The sequence below is a fragment of the Protopterus annectens genome, chromosome 5.part1, assembly GCF_019279795.1.
Source record: "Protopterus annectens isolate FY-2018-M chromosome 5.part1, PAN1.0, whole genome shotgun sequence".
NCBI lineage: Eukaryota > Metazoa > Chordata > Ceratodontiformes > Protopteridae > Protopterus > Protopterus annectens.
This window is the reverse complement of record NC_056736.1, coordinates 751,941,756-751,959,722: the sequence shown is the minus strand read 5'-3', so window position 1 is coordinate 751,959,722 and position 17,967 is coordinate 751,941,756. Positions and strand designations below refer to the sequence as shown.

At 44.2% G+C, this 17,967-nt stretch overlaps 1 protein-coding gene across 1 annotated transcript in view; it reads right to left on the bottom strand.

Moving 5' to 3' along the window:
• The window catches only part of PPME1 (protein phosphatase methylesterase 1), a 973,601-nt gene that overhangs the window by 838,178 nt on the left and 117,456 nt on the right, over positions 1–17,967 (bottom strand). Inside the window, exon 2 of the mRNA XM_044073394.1 lies at positions 1,562–1,655. Within this exon, the coding sequence (XP_043929329.1) occupies positions 1,562–1,655 (94 nt within the window). The remainder of the gene's footprint in view (positions 1–1,561; positions 1,656–17,967) is intronic.

Genomic DNA, 17,967 nt, shown 5'->3' with positions numbered 1-17,967 from the left:
ACTTAAGACCTTACTATGTTTGGGGATAGGCAATTCAGATCCTTTGCCCTAGCTTAAAAGGATCCTTTCCTTAGTTACAACCATTTGCTCCCCCAATATTCCCATAGGGAATTTTTTAAAATCTGGCAGCTCATTACACTACCAAAAAACACACTCTCAGTTACCTCTTTCTTCCCCATCACACTTCCAACATTTGCGGCCAGAGGTTTTAGTAAGAATAAGCATTCGCGCCAAGAACTTCACTTCTGCATATTCTCCATGTTTCCAGAACAGCAGCGTATCTGCCTCTGGCACTTTCTACTGATGTAAACTTTTCCTTTTACAAGTTCTTTGACAGAAGTCTTGGGTATCTTTGCTATGCTACAGAAACCTACTGGATAAGGGAGTGTGATCCTGCTCTGAATCCTGCGACTTCTGTGATAAATTCGGAAGAGGTTTTCTTCTGCATCTTTTAGTGACCTCACTGAGACCCAAACCCACTTCAGGTGCTTGCTTGCAGGACTTGCTTATGACGACAAGAGCACTTACACTGAAAAGCCATGACTGCTGAAGTGAACAAAGGCCCCTGAAAGACACTAAGTAAACGATTTCAAGAAAAAATAACAGACGACCAGAACAGAAGTAAAATAAGCATGAGTAGCAGGTTTTTTTTTAAGAATATTTTCTAATGGTAGCAGAGGGCCATCAAATCTGACCAAGCTCTCTTACACAACTGGAAAGAGATGGAATATTCTGCCATAGCAGTAGTAATAAATTGTCAGGGTTGTAAATGGATTTTGTAGCCTGGGAAAGTGATCCATAAAAAGCATGCAGTGTCACCTTACCGATTCCTACAGAAAGAGTATCATAATGCCAGATCACATTTGCTAAAGACCTACTGCACTATTCTGTTTACCAACTCCAAGCAACAATACACTTACTTCAGAAGTCTCGTCATGATACAAAGTTCACTGCAACCAAAATGACAACTTGTAATGCACCTGGAGGCAATAAAGGTAATGTGTTTAGCTAAGCTGAATATCAGACTGCATCTAAGAAAGGACAAGTTAGCAACTTGGGTGGTGGAAAGATACTGCAACACAGGATAAGTCAGCAGCCAATGCCCGACCACCCATGGTGGAGGGTGAATGGCAGCATGTTCCACTACGATGCCTGGCCACCCATGGTGGAGGGTGAATGGCAGCATGTTCCACTACGATGCCTGGCCACCCATGGTGGAGGGTGAATGGCAGCATGTTCCAATGCAATGCCTGACCACCTAACAATATTAAAAGCTTCATATGGCCAAAGAAAAAGCATTCACAACTTATGACTGCCTGAATAAGGCTCCTCCCATGACCATTTTCACACCTCAGCACCTGCAGAAAGGCAATGAGGAACAAACTGATTGACAAAAGGAATAGACTGCATGGCAAACAGGCACTGGGGGGGGGGTGACAAAGAAAAAAACAAAAAGAAATAGTGCAACAACAAACTTTAATACTTGGTACACTGTCTATCCATCATCCATTAACAATCTGTCATGCAGTCACAGGATATTTTAGTCCCACGAAAAGGATATATCTTTGTTGAGATCACTGTCAACAACCACATTCTCCATAGATTCAAAGTACTGGTTCCAAGGCACCGGTGAAAAATCACGTCTTCTACCAGGACTGAAAAACAAGAATAAAAGATTAAATTTGAAATCAAGTACAAAATACAAGAATACAATGCAGTAGCTACCTGCACAAACAAACCAAACGAACCACACTAAAGACTTCACAAGAGAAAGTCCCACAGAAGCCCACCAATGACACAGAGCTCTAGTAGCCCTCTTACAATCCTAAGGATGTGCCTTGCAACAATATTCATTCCCTCACTGACTACTGGGGTTAAACTGTGGCCCTCTGCATACTGCAATCTTTAGCAGAGTGTTCATGAGTTATGCAGTTAGTATTTAATGCAAACCGCTGTGCTCCCTGACAACACGCAAACGTTAGCAAAATTTAGCTCAAGATCATCATATGGGCTGTAATGTTTTAATAAACAAAGTCTGTGTGTGTGTAAATTGTTAACAACATGGAATAACTAGTTTTGTATCATTTTCAGTCATCTCTTAGTCATTTTGTCACAGTAGAAAATACAAGAAAAAAATAAGATGCAAAACAAAAAAGGGAAGTGAATTACACATGTGTGGCAGTATATGCACATTAATGTATTATCATTTGTACCAGGATAGTTCTTCTGGGCACTAGGTCCCTTTTCAGAGGGGGCCCAGGAAGAAAAGCATCATCAAAAAATACATACATTAAGTTTGCAAAAGGTTACAGTTAGAAAGCATATTACAAGTCTATTATACAATAGCTCCCTATTAATATTCGAAAATGTGCACGCTGATTGGCCAGCCCAACCAGCATGCCCATTGTAAATCCCACAATGTACCAACGGAAAATGGTCCGGTCGCCTGGACTTTTTCCCATTGGTATAAAGTGCCCCCAAACCTTAAGAGAGATAAAACGGAGCAACAGAGACTTTTTCTCCATTGATTCCATTTCAAAGCATCAATGTACTGGGTATGCGTGGGAACGCAAGTCCCATATGCATGCGCAGTACATCAAAACAAAGAAGCAGTATACCACAACTGGTGGAAGAATAGCAATCCGCCGTTATAGAAAGACATTAAAGTATTTTTTTTTCTTAAATAATGTCATTGTATAAATAGCAATAACCGACTTGGTGGTTGTGGTATATTGAAGATTATACAATGACCCCCCCCCCCCATTAATATTCCAAAACATGCACGCTGATTGGTCAGCGTGCCCATTGTAAATCAGACTTATACTAATGGAAAAAGGTCCGGTCGCCCAGACTTTTTCCATTAGTGCAAGTCTTTTTTTTTTTTTTTTTGTGTGTGTAGGACAGCAACGGAGAACAGAAGAGCTCCGTTGCTGTTATCTCGCTATGTTAAATGAGTTTAACATAGCGAGAACGCTTTAAAAAAAGCAAGTGAGAAAAGATCTCCGTTGCTTTTTTTAAAGCTATCTCGCTACGTTAAACTCAACATAGCGAGACACATTTTAAAAAGCAATGGAGATCTTCCTTTCTCCGTTGCTTCCACACGCAGCTCTGACATACTGCATAACCATACGCATGCGCAGTACATCAGAACTTCCGCAGAATACTGGACAGCTGCGGAAGGGCAGCAAGGAGGCATTATACAATGCCATTATTTAAGAAAAGTAAGTATTTTTTTCTTAAATAATGTCATTGTATAATAGCAATAATCCACTTCTGGGTGTGGGTAATGCTGGATTTACCCACGGTTGTCTTTGTTTGGCCACTCGGGCTTCGCCCTCATGACCAAACCATACCAACCACGAGTAAATCTTCAATATACCACACCACGTCGTCGGTTCTTGCTTAAATAAAACATTGCTAAAATCAGTTAATGGTTAGAAGACAAAAACTGCACAGTACAGAAATGGGTTGGTAGTCTTAATTATTACTCTAAAAATGGAAAATAAATCAAATACCTTAAACATTAACAATAGCCAGGTACAAGTGTCACAGTATAGAAATTCCTAATTTGCATAGTGTATGTAACAGACATGGTTGAAAGCTTTGAATATTCAACGAGAGAGGAGAGCAAGGTATATGTAAGTAATCAAGTTCATATAAGCAGAGCAGCAGTACAGGGTACATTACTAACAATGGACTTCCAGGTTTAGGCTTATATACAGCAGTTACAGATGAGCGACATGGCTACTCCAGGTGGGACCACAGATGCTAAGAGCAGTTTGTAAGGAACTAAGAAAGGTTTTAAGTAGGTGCAAAGCTACAGGAAATTGAGAAGTACAGCAGAACAACAGAAACTATACTCACGGAGAAAACAGAAGGGAATACTAAAGCAAGTTTGATAACATGTCTTGGAGACCAGGTGTAATGGAAGGGACAAGAGAGGAGTGGCTAGAAAGGGTTCACAGGTAAAGTGACTTTCTTGATAAACCAATACCTCTGTCAGTATTTGGCATCTAGTTAAGTAGTAAGAGAGTCACCCCCGCTCCTCCTTACTCGACAGGAGGAGCAGCGTCACCCCCGCTCCTCCTTACTCGACAGGAGGAGCAGCGTCACCCCCGCTCCTCTTTACTCGACAGGAGGAGCAGCGTCACCCCCGCTCCTCTTTACTCGACAGGAGGAGCAGCGTCACCCCCGCTCCTCTTTACTCGAGAGGAGCAGCGTCACCCCCGCTCCTCTTTACTCGAGAGGAGCAGCGTCACCCCCGCTCCTCTTTACTCGAGAGGAGCAGCGTCACCCCCGCTCCTCTTTACTCGAGAGGAGCAGTGTCACCCCTGCTTACTCGAGAGGAGCAGCGTCACCCCCGCTCCTCTTTACTCGAGAGGAGCAGCGTCACCCCCGCTCCTCTTTACTTGAGAGGAGCAGCGTCACCCCCGCTCCTCTTTACTCGAGAGGAGCAGCGTCACCCCCGCTCCTCTTTACTCGAGAGGAGCAGCGTCACCCCCGCTCCTCTTTACTCGAGAGGAGCAGCGTCACCCCCGCTCCTCTACTCGAGAGGAGCAGTGTCACCCCTGCTTCTGCTTACTCGAGAGGAGCAGCATCACCCCCGCTTCTCTTTACTCGAGAGGAGTAGCGTCACCCCCGCTCCTCTTTACTCGAGAGAAGCAGCGTCACCCCCGCTCCTCTTTACTCGAGAGGAGCAGTGTCACCCCTGCTTCTGCTTACTCGAGAGGAGCAGCATCACCCCCGCTCCTCTTTACTCCACCATGACAACAGCAAACCCCCCCCCCTTCCCGGTTTTAAGATGCCCCTCCTCATTCTGCTACACTTCCAGAAATCAAAAAGTCTGGAAGTTTCAGTTTTGTGTGCCTACTTACCCTTCCAAGGGAGAGGACCATGCCTCAAATCTGCCACTAAAATCATACTTGGCCATACTAAGAAACATGGCACAGGGGTCCAACTACTTCCTATAAGAAGATCATTTTGGGTCTGAATAGTCAGCTAACTTGCTTTGTTTTTTTTGTACATCCACAGAACCACCCACTTTCCTAACAAACTTTTTGCTTTTATTAAATCTTATTTCTGTAGTAGGAAAGAAAATACACTGAACATTCTGCATCATTTCATCTTTTGTCAACATAATAAACACCCTAAAATCAAAACAAAATGTTCTAATTTTGCCACATTTAAAGCATACCATGACACATGGGAAATGCTCACACTATAATGACCGTTTAACATAATTTTTAATTATTTTAATGCAACTGTTCAGCAATTTTATGGGGCAAATGAACCCTTACTCCAAGTTTTAAGTTCAAACACAAAAGCAGGTCATAGAAAGCAGAGTTGCCACCCTAATCATTACTTCCTAAGCCTGTAAACAAGGTCAGTCTAAGTCAATCTCCCAAAACCAAGAAGTCTTTTATTTCAACCTTTCATTAAACAAGTTTAAGGCACAAAAACACCTCTCAACTTCTATCAGCTTAAGGTCAACTCAGCTCAATGAACTGCCGTTATCCTGGTTCCCACAAAAAATAATGGCGATAATTCTGACCCACCACACAACTGCAAAAGAGGACAGTCACTTGACTGTTCCAACAGCACATCCTTTAACTGAGGTATACTGTTCGATTATCCCAGTAAGTGAAATAAAACTTTGTACTTGCCTTAACTTCATAAGCAAGTCGGTGTTCCTGAATAATCCAGTGCTGCTGTGTACAGCCATTTCAGTAGTACGGAAAATTGAATGGAGGATTTAATGATTGCGTCACAATTGTCTCCCAAGCTCCTGAAGTGAGCTTGCCCTTTTAGTTAATGATACTGTCTTTCTAAACAAAGGGAACGCATCTAAGACTTTCTTATTTTTACATCTAACACTCTCTGTTCAATGGCCACATCCTTCCTTTTTTCTCCTATAATGTACCTGATCTGTGAAGTTCACTCGATGTTGCATAAGGCAATGTCACCATAGCCTCCTCATGTGTTAAAAATGTTTCTAGTCCTGCAGGAAAAATGAACATGCCTGGGTACAGCATTTTAGGTCTGTATCCGGTTTCCTTAAATTCGCTGTAAGTATGAAACGGGCCTTCTTCCTTTGAGGGGTATCAAATAATTGTGCTATAACGTACATTCTGGATCCTCTCATTTCAACTCATTTCCCACGGTCTATAATCTAGCCAAAAGTTCTTCCTTTAAAGCAAAAGTTTGGTAGGGGTTTACTGCATGTCTAGACAGACTTTCTTGCCCACCTTAAGCATGCTCAGCCAGCCTAAGCGCCCTATCCTGATCTCTTCTAAGGAGAATTCTGACCATTCTGCCAACTTCACCACAAATTCAGTACAGCTATGCCTCAACTCTCTCTGGTTTACAGACCATCCAGAGTCTCTCACATCTGGCCACGTCCTCCTGCTCAGCAACTTTATGTTCACGAGCCTTAATCTTCGCTTCGTCTATACTGCTCCCTGCCTTCAGCTCCATATTCTTGTCTGCCAACAGTTGAATTGAATATAAGTGCTCATACGAGGTCTCTTCCACATTCCTTAGACATTGGTTAGTAAAACAGAGGGCATGAGAAGAGGATTTGGTATAACAGTCAAGGTGTTTACCTCACACACACAAGGTACAACACACTGTTATCACCCTTAAAAAGGAAATTATATAGGCTGAAATGGCCTGCAAGGGCAGCTAGCCCAGTACTTACCTATGAAAACATATATATTTTCACCCAATTTGCTATTCATTGTTTGAGCTCTAAAAAACATCACTTTCAAAGATATTGCCAAATACTCTGAGAAGACAAGTACTTGTACCCTTTGCGCTACTTCTGCTACTAGTTCTTGTCCACTTGTTCCTTTACTCTAGATTCCTGCAATAACTTTGCTGCCATCTTATCTGGCACAATAATCTCTAAACAGTTTCTTACTATTTGCAATATGATTGTGGAGCTCACGACTTACAACAGACTGCTGCAGAAAAGAGTGAATGAGAAGGTCATCCAGACAGGGGAACATCTGTATCCCATGAAGTCTGCAAAAGGCAATGACAAGAGTAAGGCGTTCAGTGAATATCCTTGGGGCAGCACCAAGGCCAAAGGGCAAGGCAGCTAACTGAAAGAGAGGAATTAAAACAAACATTTACTGAATACAGAGTGAAAGTGGATGCAAAAGAATACATCCTTGAGGTCCAACGAAACCAAGAAGGCCTGTGGAAGATAAGGAAACAAGACCTGAAGAAACAGCATCCAGAAAGAAGAGACTTTAAGAAAGAGACAGAATTGGTCTCCAAGTACCCTCCTACCAAGGAACCATAAACATTCTGGAGTAAAACCCCCTTCCCACTTGGGAGGGTGTAACAGGCCGAATACTGTCCTAATGTAAAAGGGATTGAAAAACCCCTGGGAAATGAGAAAGCTGTTCCAGAGAAGGTTGTGGAATACCTGAAAAAAAAAAGGGGATCCAAACCATGAATTACCCCTGACAAATGACGGACAGCACCCAGACGTCCAGAGAGATCTGATACTGATTTGGAAGAGACAGAGAAAGGTGGAGAGACAGGGGGATCTGATTGAGGGGAAGAGAAGGCCAAATGGAGACAGGCTTGGCCTGAAAAGAAGTGACTTTAGCAGTGGGAATATGCCTGGACCACTTCGTACCTTCGGAGGTGGGCAAGTCTGCTCATGGACAAAGGTGGCCTTGGAAGGGTAATTCCTCTGGAATTTCGAGATAGGAGAGAGAAAAATATGTTTGAGTTCCTGCAACACCTTACCCTTATCCAACAGATCAGCAGCAGCTGTCCCAAAAAGATTTTTATTAACCAGGGGAGCATGCAAAAGCTTAACATTAATATCAGGGAAAGCTCGCAGGCAAAGAATAAAGTACAGTTTTGTACCTACCATAAATGTAGATGTTCGAGGATCTACATTGCTGCAGTCATAACCTGTGGGTAGTTCGCTGTCCTCGATCGGCCCGAATACCAAAGAGCTGGGCTGGCGTCGGTCATTGTCGCCTAGAGCTGACGTCAGTACGTCGTAGTACATAAGCGCATGACCGACGCCATATCCTCAGTCTTTCTTGCCCCAGATGTCAGAAGGCCTAAGAATGAAAGAAGGCCAGAGCCAAAATAGTAAACGCCCAACAACCACAAACTATAGAGGGGAAGGAGGGAGGGATAATAGGTCTGCAGCAATGTAGATCCTCGAACATCTACATTTATGGTAGGTACAAAACTGTACTATGTTCTTCGTCTCACATTGCTGCAGTCATAACCTGTGGGTAGAATCCCAAAGCAAAGGAAAAGGGAGGCTGGCAAACTAAATAGCATTAGGAGCTGCTAACATGCCCTGTAAAACTGCAGTGGCAAACCCAGCCCTGGACTTGGAATAAAGAGGGAGATGGTAATGCTTAGTAAAAGTTTGTACTGAACTCCAAGCAGCTGCCTCCAAAATATCCTTAGTAGCTACACCCCTCAAAAAAGCAGTAGATGTGGCAGTAGCCCTAGAAGAATGAGGTCTGATCCCAGCAGGAACATTCTTCCCATGATGAGAATAACAAAAAGCAATACATTGACCAATCCACTTAGAAATAGTCTGCTTTGAAACAGCTTTCCCTTGTGAACCCAAAGCAAAAGAAACAAATAACTGTTGAGTCTGTCTGAACTCCTTAGTTCTGCTCAAATAATAACGTAACTGCCTGTGGATATCCAAAGAATGCAAGACTTTTTCCCCCTTATTTTGGGGATCAGCATAAAAAGTAGGCAAATGAATAGACTGGTTTAAGGCCACATTAGAAATCACTTTAGGCATAAAAGTAGGGTTAGTTCGCAAAGAAACTCTATCCTTATGAAATATCAGGAAAGGTTCAACTGCCATGAGTGCCTGCAATTCAGATACCCTCCTAGCAGAAGTAATGGCCAACAAAAAAGTAGTCTTCCAAGACAAAAACTTCAACTCAGACGTAGCTGCAGGTTCAAAAGGAGGTAAAGTAAGTTTCTCCAAAACAAAATTGAGATCCCAGGCAGGAGTAGGAGCTCTACGTGGGGGTCTTATATTCTTTGCCCCTCTAAGAAACTGTTTGAACAAAGGATGAGAAAATAAAGGAGGGTCACAATCATAGTGAGCAGAAATGGCTGCAGCATGAACCTTCACAGAAGAGAATGACAAACCCTTGTCCAGTAATTCAGTAAGATACTGTAGTACAAAACTCAAATTAGGCACTGAAACATCAAAACCCTTTGCAGTGCTCCAAGGAAAAAATCTCCTCCATTTATCAGCATAAACTTTTCTAGTACTAGGCCGCCTAGCTTCCAAAATGACATCTAAAACCTGTTGAGGAAGCTGAGACCCCACCGGCTCCATCACAGAATACGCCAGGCTGTTAGATGCAGGGACTGCACCTGAACATTGAGAAAATGATTGTTTGACTGGGATAACAAATGAGGAACCTGTGGCAGAAGCCAAGGAGGCTCCTGGATTAAACTCCTCAGCAGAGGATACCAATGCTGACGTGGCCAATCTGGTGCTATTAGAATCATGCAAGGCTTGTCCCGTCTGGCTTTCAAGAGTACCTTGGGAAGAAGAGGCAGAGGAGGAAAAGCATAAACGTGAAGGTTGTTCCAACTGAAAGATAGAGCATCCACTTTCCAAGCATTTGGGTGGAACATCTTTGTGCAAAATTTTGGCAGTTGAAAATTCAGTGGAGAAGCGAACAGATCTATGTCTGGAGTTCCCCAAGCCACGGTCAATTGTTTGAATACCTGAGGATCCAGTTTCCACTCGTGGGGATCCACAATTTGCCTGCTTAATACATCTGCTAGGGAGTTCTGTGCTCCTGGCAGAAACCGTGCTTGAAGAATGATTTGCAAACTCAGAGCAGTTTCCCACAAAATCATTGCTTGTCTGCAAAGAGGGTAGGAATGGGGTCCCCCCTGCTTGTTGATGTACCACATGACTGTTGTGTTGTCTGTTTGAATCAACACCTGTCCCAGCTGAAGTAGGTCCTTGAAGGCCATCAAAGCAAATTGGACTGCTAACATCTCCTTCATGTTGATATGCAAATGTAGTAGTTTGGGAGGCCACATGTCTTGTATCCATTTCCCATTGAAGTGTGCTCCCCAAGCCAAGTCCGAGGCATCCGTCGTTAGGATCTGACTCGCCTCTGGTCGGGTCACAGAGAGTCCCTTGTTTAGGTGACATTCCTGAGCCCACCACAAGAATTCCTTCTGGATGCAAGGTATAATCCGAATGACAGTGTCCAAATCGTGGCAGTGTTGAGTCCACACACTTTTGAGATACCACTGTAGCTTCCTCATATGCAGTTTGGCATTGGGAAGTACTAGAATGCAAGATGCCATGAACCCCAAGGCTTGAAGGACTGTCCTTGCAGTCAGCCTGGACATTACTGATAAAGTACAGTTTTGTACCTACCATAAATGTAGATGTCAGAGAGGAATGCATCTGCAGTCCTTACAAATGGGTTGTCCTGTCGTCAGGCAGCCCTTCGGTCGGCCGGATTCCAAAGTCTGGGTCTGGCTTCGGCTGGTGTCGCACTTCACCCGACGTCATAGCTGCAGTTATTCGGGTATAAAGGCATCAGCCGACGCCATTTTCCTCAGTGTTTCTTGCCCCAGATGCCAGGTGCCCTCCTGGAAGGCTAAATTTGGATAAATGCCAATGATTCTAAATAATATAGAGTAAACACAAAAATAAGCATGTATGTACATATATACAAACAAATACACCATAATAGATCCCCCCCCAAGCTAGCTGAACGCTGGCAAATACCCTAGGAGTACCTCAGAGGGGAAGGAGGGTGGGTAATCCTGACTGCAGATGCATTCCTCTCGGACATCTACATTTATGGTAGGTACAAAACTGTACTATGTCCTTCAAGGATGCATCTGCAGTCCTTACAAATGGGTAGAATACCATAGCTAAACAAGGGGAGGAGGAAGAGTAGTGATTATGGTGTAGCTAGGATCCCTTGCAAAACAGTAGTGGCAAAACCTGCTCGGGATCTAGAGTATAAAGGTAAATTATAATGCTTGGCAAATGTATGCACAGAGGTCCAAGTAGCAGCCTCTATAATGTCCTTGATAGCCACTCCTCGTAAGAAAGCTGTGGTAGTGGCTGTAGCTCTTGTGGAGTGAGGCCTGATGTTTTCTGGAGTTTTCTTTCCATGGTAGGAGTAACAGAATCTAATGCAATTTCCTATCCATTTGGAGATTGTCTGTTTTGAAATTGGTTTTCCCTCCTTTCCTGTGGCATATGCTACCAGTAGCTGGTCAGTTTTCCTATTGGACTTAGTCCTGTCCAGGTAGTAGCGTAACTGCCTGTGTACATCCAAGGTATGCAAAAGCCTTTCTCCCCTGTTCTGTGGATTTGGGAAGAATGTAGGTAGGTGAATAGCCTGGTTTAATGACACTCTGGATACCACCTTAGGCATAAATGTAGGATTTGTTCTCATAGACACTCTATCTTGATGGAAGATCAGGAAGGGTTGTACTGCCATTAGTGCCTGTAGTTCAGAGACCCTTCTTGCTGAGGTTATTGCCAGCAGAAAAGCAGTCTTCCATGATAAGTATTGTAATTCTGCTGTTGCTGCTGGTTCGAAGGGAGGAAGTGTTAATTTCTCTAGCACAAAGTTCAAGTCCCATGCTGGCAATGGTGGTTTTCTGGGAGGTTTCACATTTTTAATTCCTCTTAGAAATTGTCTGAGCAGGGGATGAGAAAAGACAGGAGGATCCAAGCTATACTGTGCTGAAATAGCTGATGCATGTATCTTGATGGAAGAGTAGGACAGGCCTGTGTGGGAAAGCTCTGCCAAGTACTCCAGGATGTTGGCCATGTTCACTAGAGTCACATCTTTTCCCTTTGCAGTACTCCAAATGAAATATCTTTTCCATTTTGCAGCATAATTCTTTCTTGTTGAAGGTCTGCGTGCCTCCAGGATTATGTCTTTAACCCTTTGGGATAAGTTTGGGTTAATTGCTGTTATGTAATGTTCCAGGCAGTTAGCTGCAGTGTTTTCAGGTTTGGATGCAGGATGCTGTAATTGTTCTGGGTTAACAACAATGGGATCAGGGGTAGTGTCCATATTTGTTCCCGAGACATGCTCCTCAGTAATGGGTACCAATGTTGCCTTGGCCAGTCTGGAGCTATCAGAATGATCCTCGGACGTTCCTCTTTGATCTTCAGAAGCACCTTGTGCATCAAAGGAAGTGGTGGAAATGCGTATGCTGTCAGGCTTTTCCAACTGAAAGAGAGGGAGTCCATCTTCCAAGCAAGTGGGTGGGACGTCCTCGTGCAGAATTTCTTTAGCTGGTGATTGACCGGAGATGCAAACAAGTCTATTTGTGGTAATCCCCATTCCCTTGTGATGGCTTTGAATATGTCCGGATGAAGCATCCATTCGTGGGCATCTGTGGTTGTTCTGCTTAATATGTCTGCTAGAATGTTTTCTTTTCCTGGTACAAAGATTGCTTGCAAGTGAATGTTGTTGGTCAGGGCCACATCCCATAGGTCCAGGGCCAGCCGACATAGAGGATATGAATGGGTGCCCCCCTGTTTGTTGATGTACCACATAACTGTGGTGTTGTCTGTCCTTATCATCAACTGGCCTTCTTGGAGAAATGGTCTGAAAGACTGGATTGCCAATTTTACTGCCAGCATTTCCTTTAGATTTATGTGTAGGCGCAGCTGATCTTGAGTCCATAAGCCTTGTATGCACTTGCCCTGCATGTGTGCTCCCCAACCGAGGTCTGAGGCATCTGTCGTAATGGTTTGGCTTGGTTGGCTGTTGCAGAAGGGTAGTCCTGGGTTTGATTGACAGGCCTGAGCCTACCATAGGAACTCCTGTTTCAGGCATGGAATTATTGGAATTTTGGTTTCTAGGCTGTGCTTGTGCTGGGACCACAAATTCCTTAGGTACCACTGTAGCTTTCTCATATGCAGCCTGGCATGAGGGACCAGGATTATGCAGGATGCCATGAAGCCTAGAGCTTGCAATACTTTTCTTGCAGTTAGGTGGTTCTGCTTTGTTAATGCCAAAAAATAGAGAGGTGGTAGTTCTTTCTTTTCTGCAGTTAGGAATGCCATTTGTTTTGATGTGTCCAGCTCTGCACCCAGAAAGGTTATTCTTTGGGATGGAATCAGCCTTGACTTTTTTATATTGACTGTATATCCCAAGGCTTGCAGCAGGTAAATGACTTTTTGTAAATCTTCTGCTAGTTTGCTTTTGTTGTCCGCTTGTATCAGGCAGTCGTCCAGGTAGGGATAAATTTGGATTCCCTGAAGCCTGCAATGAGCTATTACTGATGCCAGGCATTTCGTGAACACTCTGGGCGCAGTAGATAAGCCAAAGGGCAATGCTGAAAATTGATAATGCTCTGATCCTGCAAGAAATCTGAGGTATCTTCTGCAAATTGGTCTTATGTGGACGTGCAGGTATGCCTCCTTGAGATCTAGAGTAACCAGCCAAGACTCCTTGCCCAGCATGGGAAGAAGCTGCTGTAGGGTCAGCATTTTGAATTTTGGAACAATAAGGAATGTGTTTAAAGCGGACAGGTCTAGAATGGGTCTCCATTTGTTTTCTTTTCTTGGTACCAGGAAGAGTCTGGAGTAAAATCCCTTTCCTTGCTCCATAGATGGTACCTTTTCCACAGCTCTCATTCTTAATAGCTGAGATATTTGTTTTAGAGCTTCTGCCCTTTGAGTAGGTGGTAGGTTTGGCATTCCTCTCTTCCCTGGTAGAGTATGGAAATGGAACCTGTAACCTTGGTCTATAGTTTGCAAAATCCATTTTTCCCTTGTTATGCAGTGCCAGTTGTTTGAGAATAATGTTAGTTTTCCGCCTAAGGGTGCTTCTAGTTGTTCCCTGGTAGGCGGTGCCACTGTCAAGTCACTGTGACTGAGTTGTTGTAGTGGTGGTGGCTGTGTCTGTGCCTCGCTGGTTGTTACCTTGCCATCGGCGTCCCCTGTAGGCACCCCTGGATTGGTTTCTGCCTCTTGAACACCTATTCCTGCCTCTCTGTGTCTTAGAGGAGTCTGGAAAGGACCAATTTTTGGAAGGCCAGTTCCTGCTAAACCTTGGAGGTTGAACCTGTAAAAAATCTTTCACCGTTTGTACAGATTTTGCCTTTTCTTCCATCTTTTTTAGCACCTGTTGAGCAGGGGAACCAAATAAATTGACCTTGTCCATGGGTGCATCCAAAAGCTTTGATTTGACATGGTCTGGTAATGCCTGTTCTTTCAACCATGCATGTCTCCTGATAACTGTGCCAGTCATGGCTGATCTAAAGGAAGCCTCCAGTGCATCATAGCCACATTTTAAAGAATGGTTACTAACCTGCTGTATGTTATGTACCATTTCCTGAACATATTTCTTATCTAAAGATTCTTCAGAGGAAAGCTTTTTAGTTAACTGCTCAAGCATAAACTCTTGATATTGAATCATATGAAATTGGCAGTTCAAAGCCCTAGCTGACAAGGTGCAGAAGTGTACTTTTTTACCCCATCTCTCTAAGGACCTGGATTCCCTTTCAGAGGGGAGGGGGTTCTTAGTAGAAGTAGCAGCTACAGCTTTAGGGCCCTGAGCGATGGTCTCTGGATCTGCCAAGGGAGCCTTGTATAAATGATGGTGAGTGTCCGGGACCCTGTAGAACCCATCGGGCTTAGCAGGAGCCGGAGGTAAAGAATCAGGAGCAGTGCAAGCATCATTAAATGCATCATCTACAACAGAAAGAACTGGAGGTATAGCCAAAGGCCTATGTTGTGGCAAATGTAGAAATGTTCTAAGCCTTTTTCTGGAGTCTGAAAAATCTTGGCCCTGCCACTGAAATTGTTCCCTCATAGCATGCAATGTTTCCCCAAAGGAAAATTCCTCAGGTGGAGAGGCTGAAGGAATGGACTCTTCAGCATCAGAGTCTTCGTAAGGAGAATAAGGAGCCTCAGGAAGTTCTGAATGTTCTGATTCATCAGAGGAACCATCAGAGGGTACTGGTTCAGGGAGCTGTGCTCTAGGTCTCTTTTCTGGGGGAGGGAGAGAGGACCTGTCTGGATGGGGCTGGGAACCACGAATTAAAGAAATTAAATCCTCAGCCAAGAAAGCATATGAGAGCTAGTGCTGGGCCTGTGTGGGGGTGGTTTGGCAGGCACAGATTTTGAAGCTTTGGCAGCTTTGGCCCTGGCAAAGGCCTTAATAGACATGGCTGCAGGAGGCCTAGCAGCTCCACGTGCAGGGGTTGAAATATCCAGGGGGATTGTGTCTGATAAATCCTGGGAAACCGCAACAGAAGGCTGATTTTCAGAAGCAGATTCTACCAGGTTAGAAGAGGCCTCGGTAGTAGGCATGGTTTCAGCTGGAGAAAGAACCGCTTGCTCAGTTTCGGCCGAAACCGAGACACTCGCGGTTGGCTTAATCGCGGTTTCGGCCGAAACTGCGGACCGCGAGTGTCGGTCCTTTTCTTTCCGTTTTTTGGCAATTTGCGCTGTCGGAGGATCCGACGGCATAATGTAGGCAAAATCAGAGCCGAAAATTTGTTCCGCAAACTCCGACCGACGTCTGAGCGTCCGTCGGTTAAAAGAAGAGCAGGCTAGACAAGCTGCTACGTCGTGGTCTGGGCCTAAGCAATGTATACAGTAGGAGTGGAAATCTTTGAGGTATTTGTTTCCCACAGGATAAACAGTTATTAACTTTCTCTGACATTGGCTGAGGCAAGAAAGAGTCCCCAACGGGGTACTTAGCTTTTAGAAGTCTTCGAAGTAGTATTCGGTAGTAGTAATCTCTGGATCTGACCGACCGGCACTTGCGAACAGCTTCTGCTTCGGGCGCCACGCGGCAAGAAAGACTGAGGAAAATGGCATCGGCTGATGCCTTTATACCCGAATAACTGCAGCTATGACGTCGGGTGAAGTGCGACACCAGCCGAAGCCAGACCCAGACTTTGGAATCCGGCCGACCGAAGGGCTGCCTGACGACAGGACAACCCATTTGTAAGGACTGCAGATGCATCCTTGAAGGACATCTGCTGGAAGTATACATGAAGAGTTCTTTGTTTGTCCGGGGTCAAAAATGCCATCTGAGAAGCTGTATTCAGTCTCACACCCAGAAAGCACATGTCCTGAGAGGGCACTAAACTGGACTTTCTTTCGTTCACAGAATACCCTAGGCACCTTAAAACTGCCATTACATACTGGAGATGTTGAAGTAATTTGTCTTTGTTTTGAGCAAGAATCAGGCAATCGTCCAGATAAGGATAAATTTGTATTCCTCTCTGTCTGAAAAAAGCAATTACAGGAGCCAGAACTTTTGTGAATACCCTGGGCGCAGTAGATAAACCAAAGGGCAATGCAGAGAACTGATAATGAGAAGTACCAGCCCAAAATCTCAGGAATCTCCTGCAGCTAAGCCTGATAGGGATGTGAAGATAGGCCTCTTTGAGATCCAGGGTTACCATCCAGTGATCTTTGCCTAGCATAGGCAGAAGTTGTTGTAATGTTAACATCTTGAACTTTGGAATGTCTAGGTAGGTATTGAGAATGGACAAATCCAGAATTGGCCTCCAAGTGTTTCCTTTCTTTGGCACTAGGAATAGACGGGAATAAAAACCTAGGCCTACTTCTGACGGAGGGACCACCTGAATTGCCCCCATCTGTAAAAGTAAAGAAATTTGCTCCTGAGCCTCCATTCTTTGCTGAGGAGGCACATCCGGCATGCCTTTGAAAGGAGGAAAAGTGTGAAAATAAAACTTGTACCCGTGATTTATTATATCCAACACCCATTTGTCCTGGGTGACCAAATGCCAGTTTTGTTTGAAAAGTCCCAACTTTCCTCCTAGAGGAGCTGCCAGTAGAGAAGGGTCTGGCAGCGGAAGATACAGACAGATCATTGGGTCTGTTTACGAAAAGGCTGACCCCTGCCCTCACCAGAAGACTGTGCAGGAGAGCTCCAAGTCCTAGGTCTGAAAGAACCCTGAGCATGAGCTCTGCCTCTACCACGCCTAGGCCTGCCCTTAGACTGATAATCCGAAGGAAAAGACCATCCTCTAGCAGGCCAATTCCTACTAAACTTAGGGGGCTGCACCTGCATAAAATCTTTGACCGTCTGCATAGACTTAGCCTTATCTTCCATCTTTTTCAAAACTGATTCCACAGAAGGACCAAAGAGTACTTCAGATTGAAGAGGAGCATCCAAAATCCGAGCCTTAACATGCTCTGACAAATTTTGTTCCTTAAGCCAGGCATGTCTACGAATAACTGAACCTGTAGCAGCCACCCTGGATGCAGCCTGAAGAGCATCGAAACCACACTGCAAAGAATGCTTGCCAACTTGATCTGATGCATGAACCAACTCCTGGAGCTCCTTACACTCTATACCCTCAGATAAAGCATCCACCTTAGATTGCAATTGTCCTAACAAAAAAATTCTGATACTTCAGCATATGAAATTGGCAATTCATTCAAAGCCCTCATAGCTAACGTAGAGGAGGTGTACACTTTTTTCCCCCCATCTATCTAAAGCTCTAGAATCTTTATCCAAAGGAACTGGATTCTTAGCCACAGAAGCCCTAATACCCTTCGGACCTTGAGTAATAGTTTCCGGATCAGCTCTAGGACTCTTGTACAAATACTTATGTGCTTCTGGAACTCTATAATATCTGTCTGGCTTAACAGGGGCAGGAGGTAAAGAATCAGGATTAAGGGAAGATTCAGAGAAAACATCCTGAACAACTTCTAAGACAGGGGGAATAGCCAAGGGCCTATGCTGTGGCAGAAACAAAAATTCCCTGAGCCGTTTCCGAGAATCCGAAAAATCCTGGCCTTCCCACTTGAAATGCTCTCTCATGGAATGTAAAGTCTCAGAAAAAGAAAAATCCTCTGGAGGAGAAGCAGAAGGACAGGAGTCCTCTGCATCCGAATCTAAATAAGAAGGGAATTCCTGAATTTCTTCAACTGAGGAATCAGAGTAGTCTGAGGAA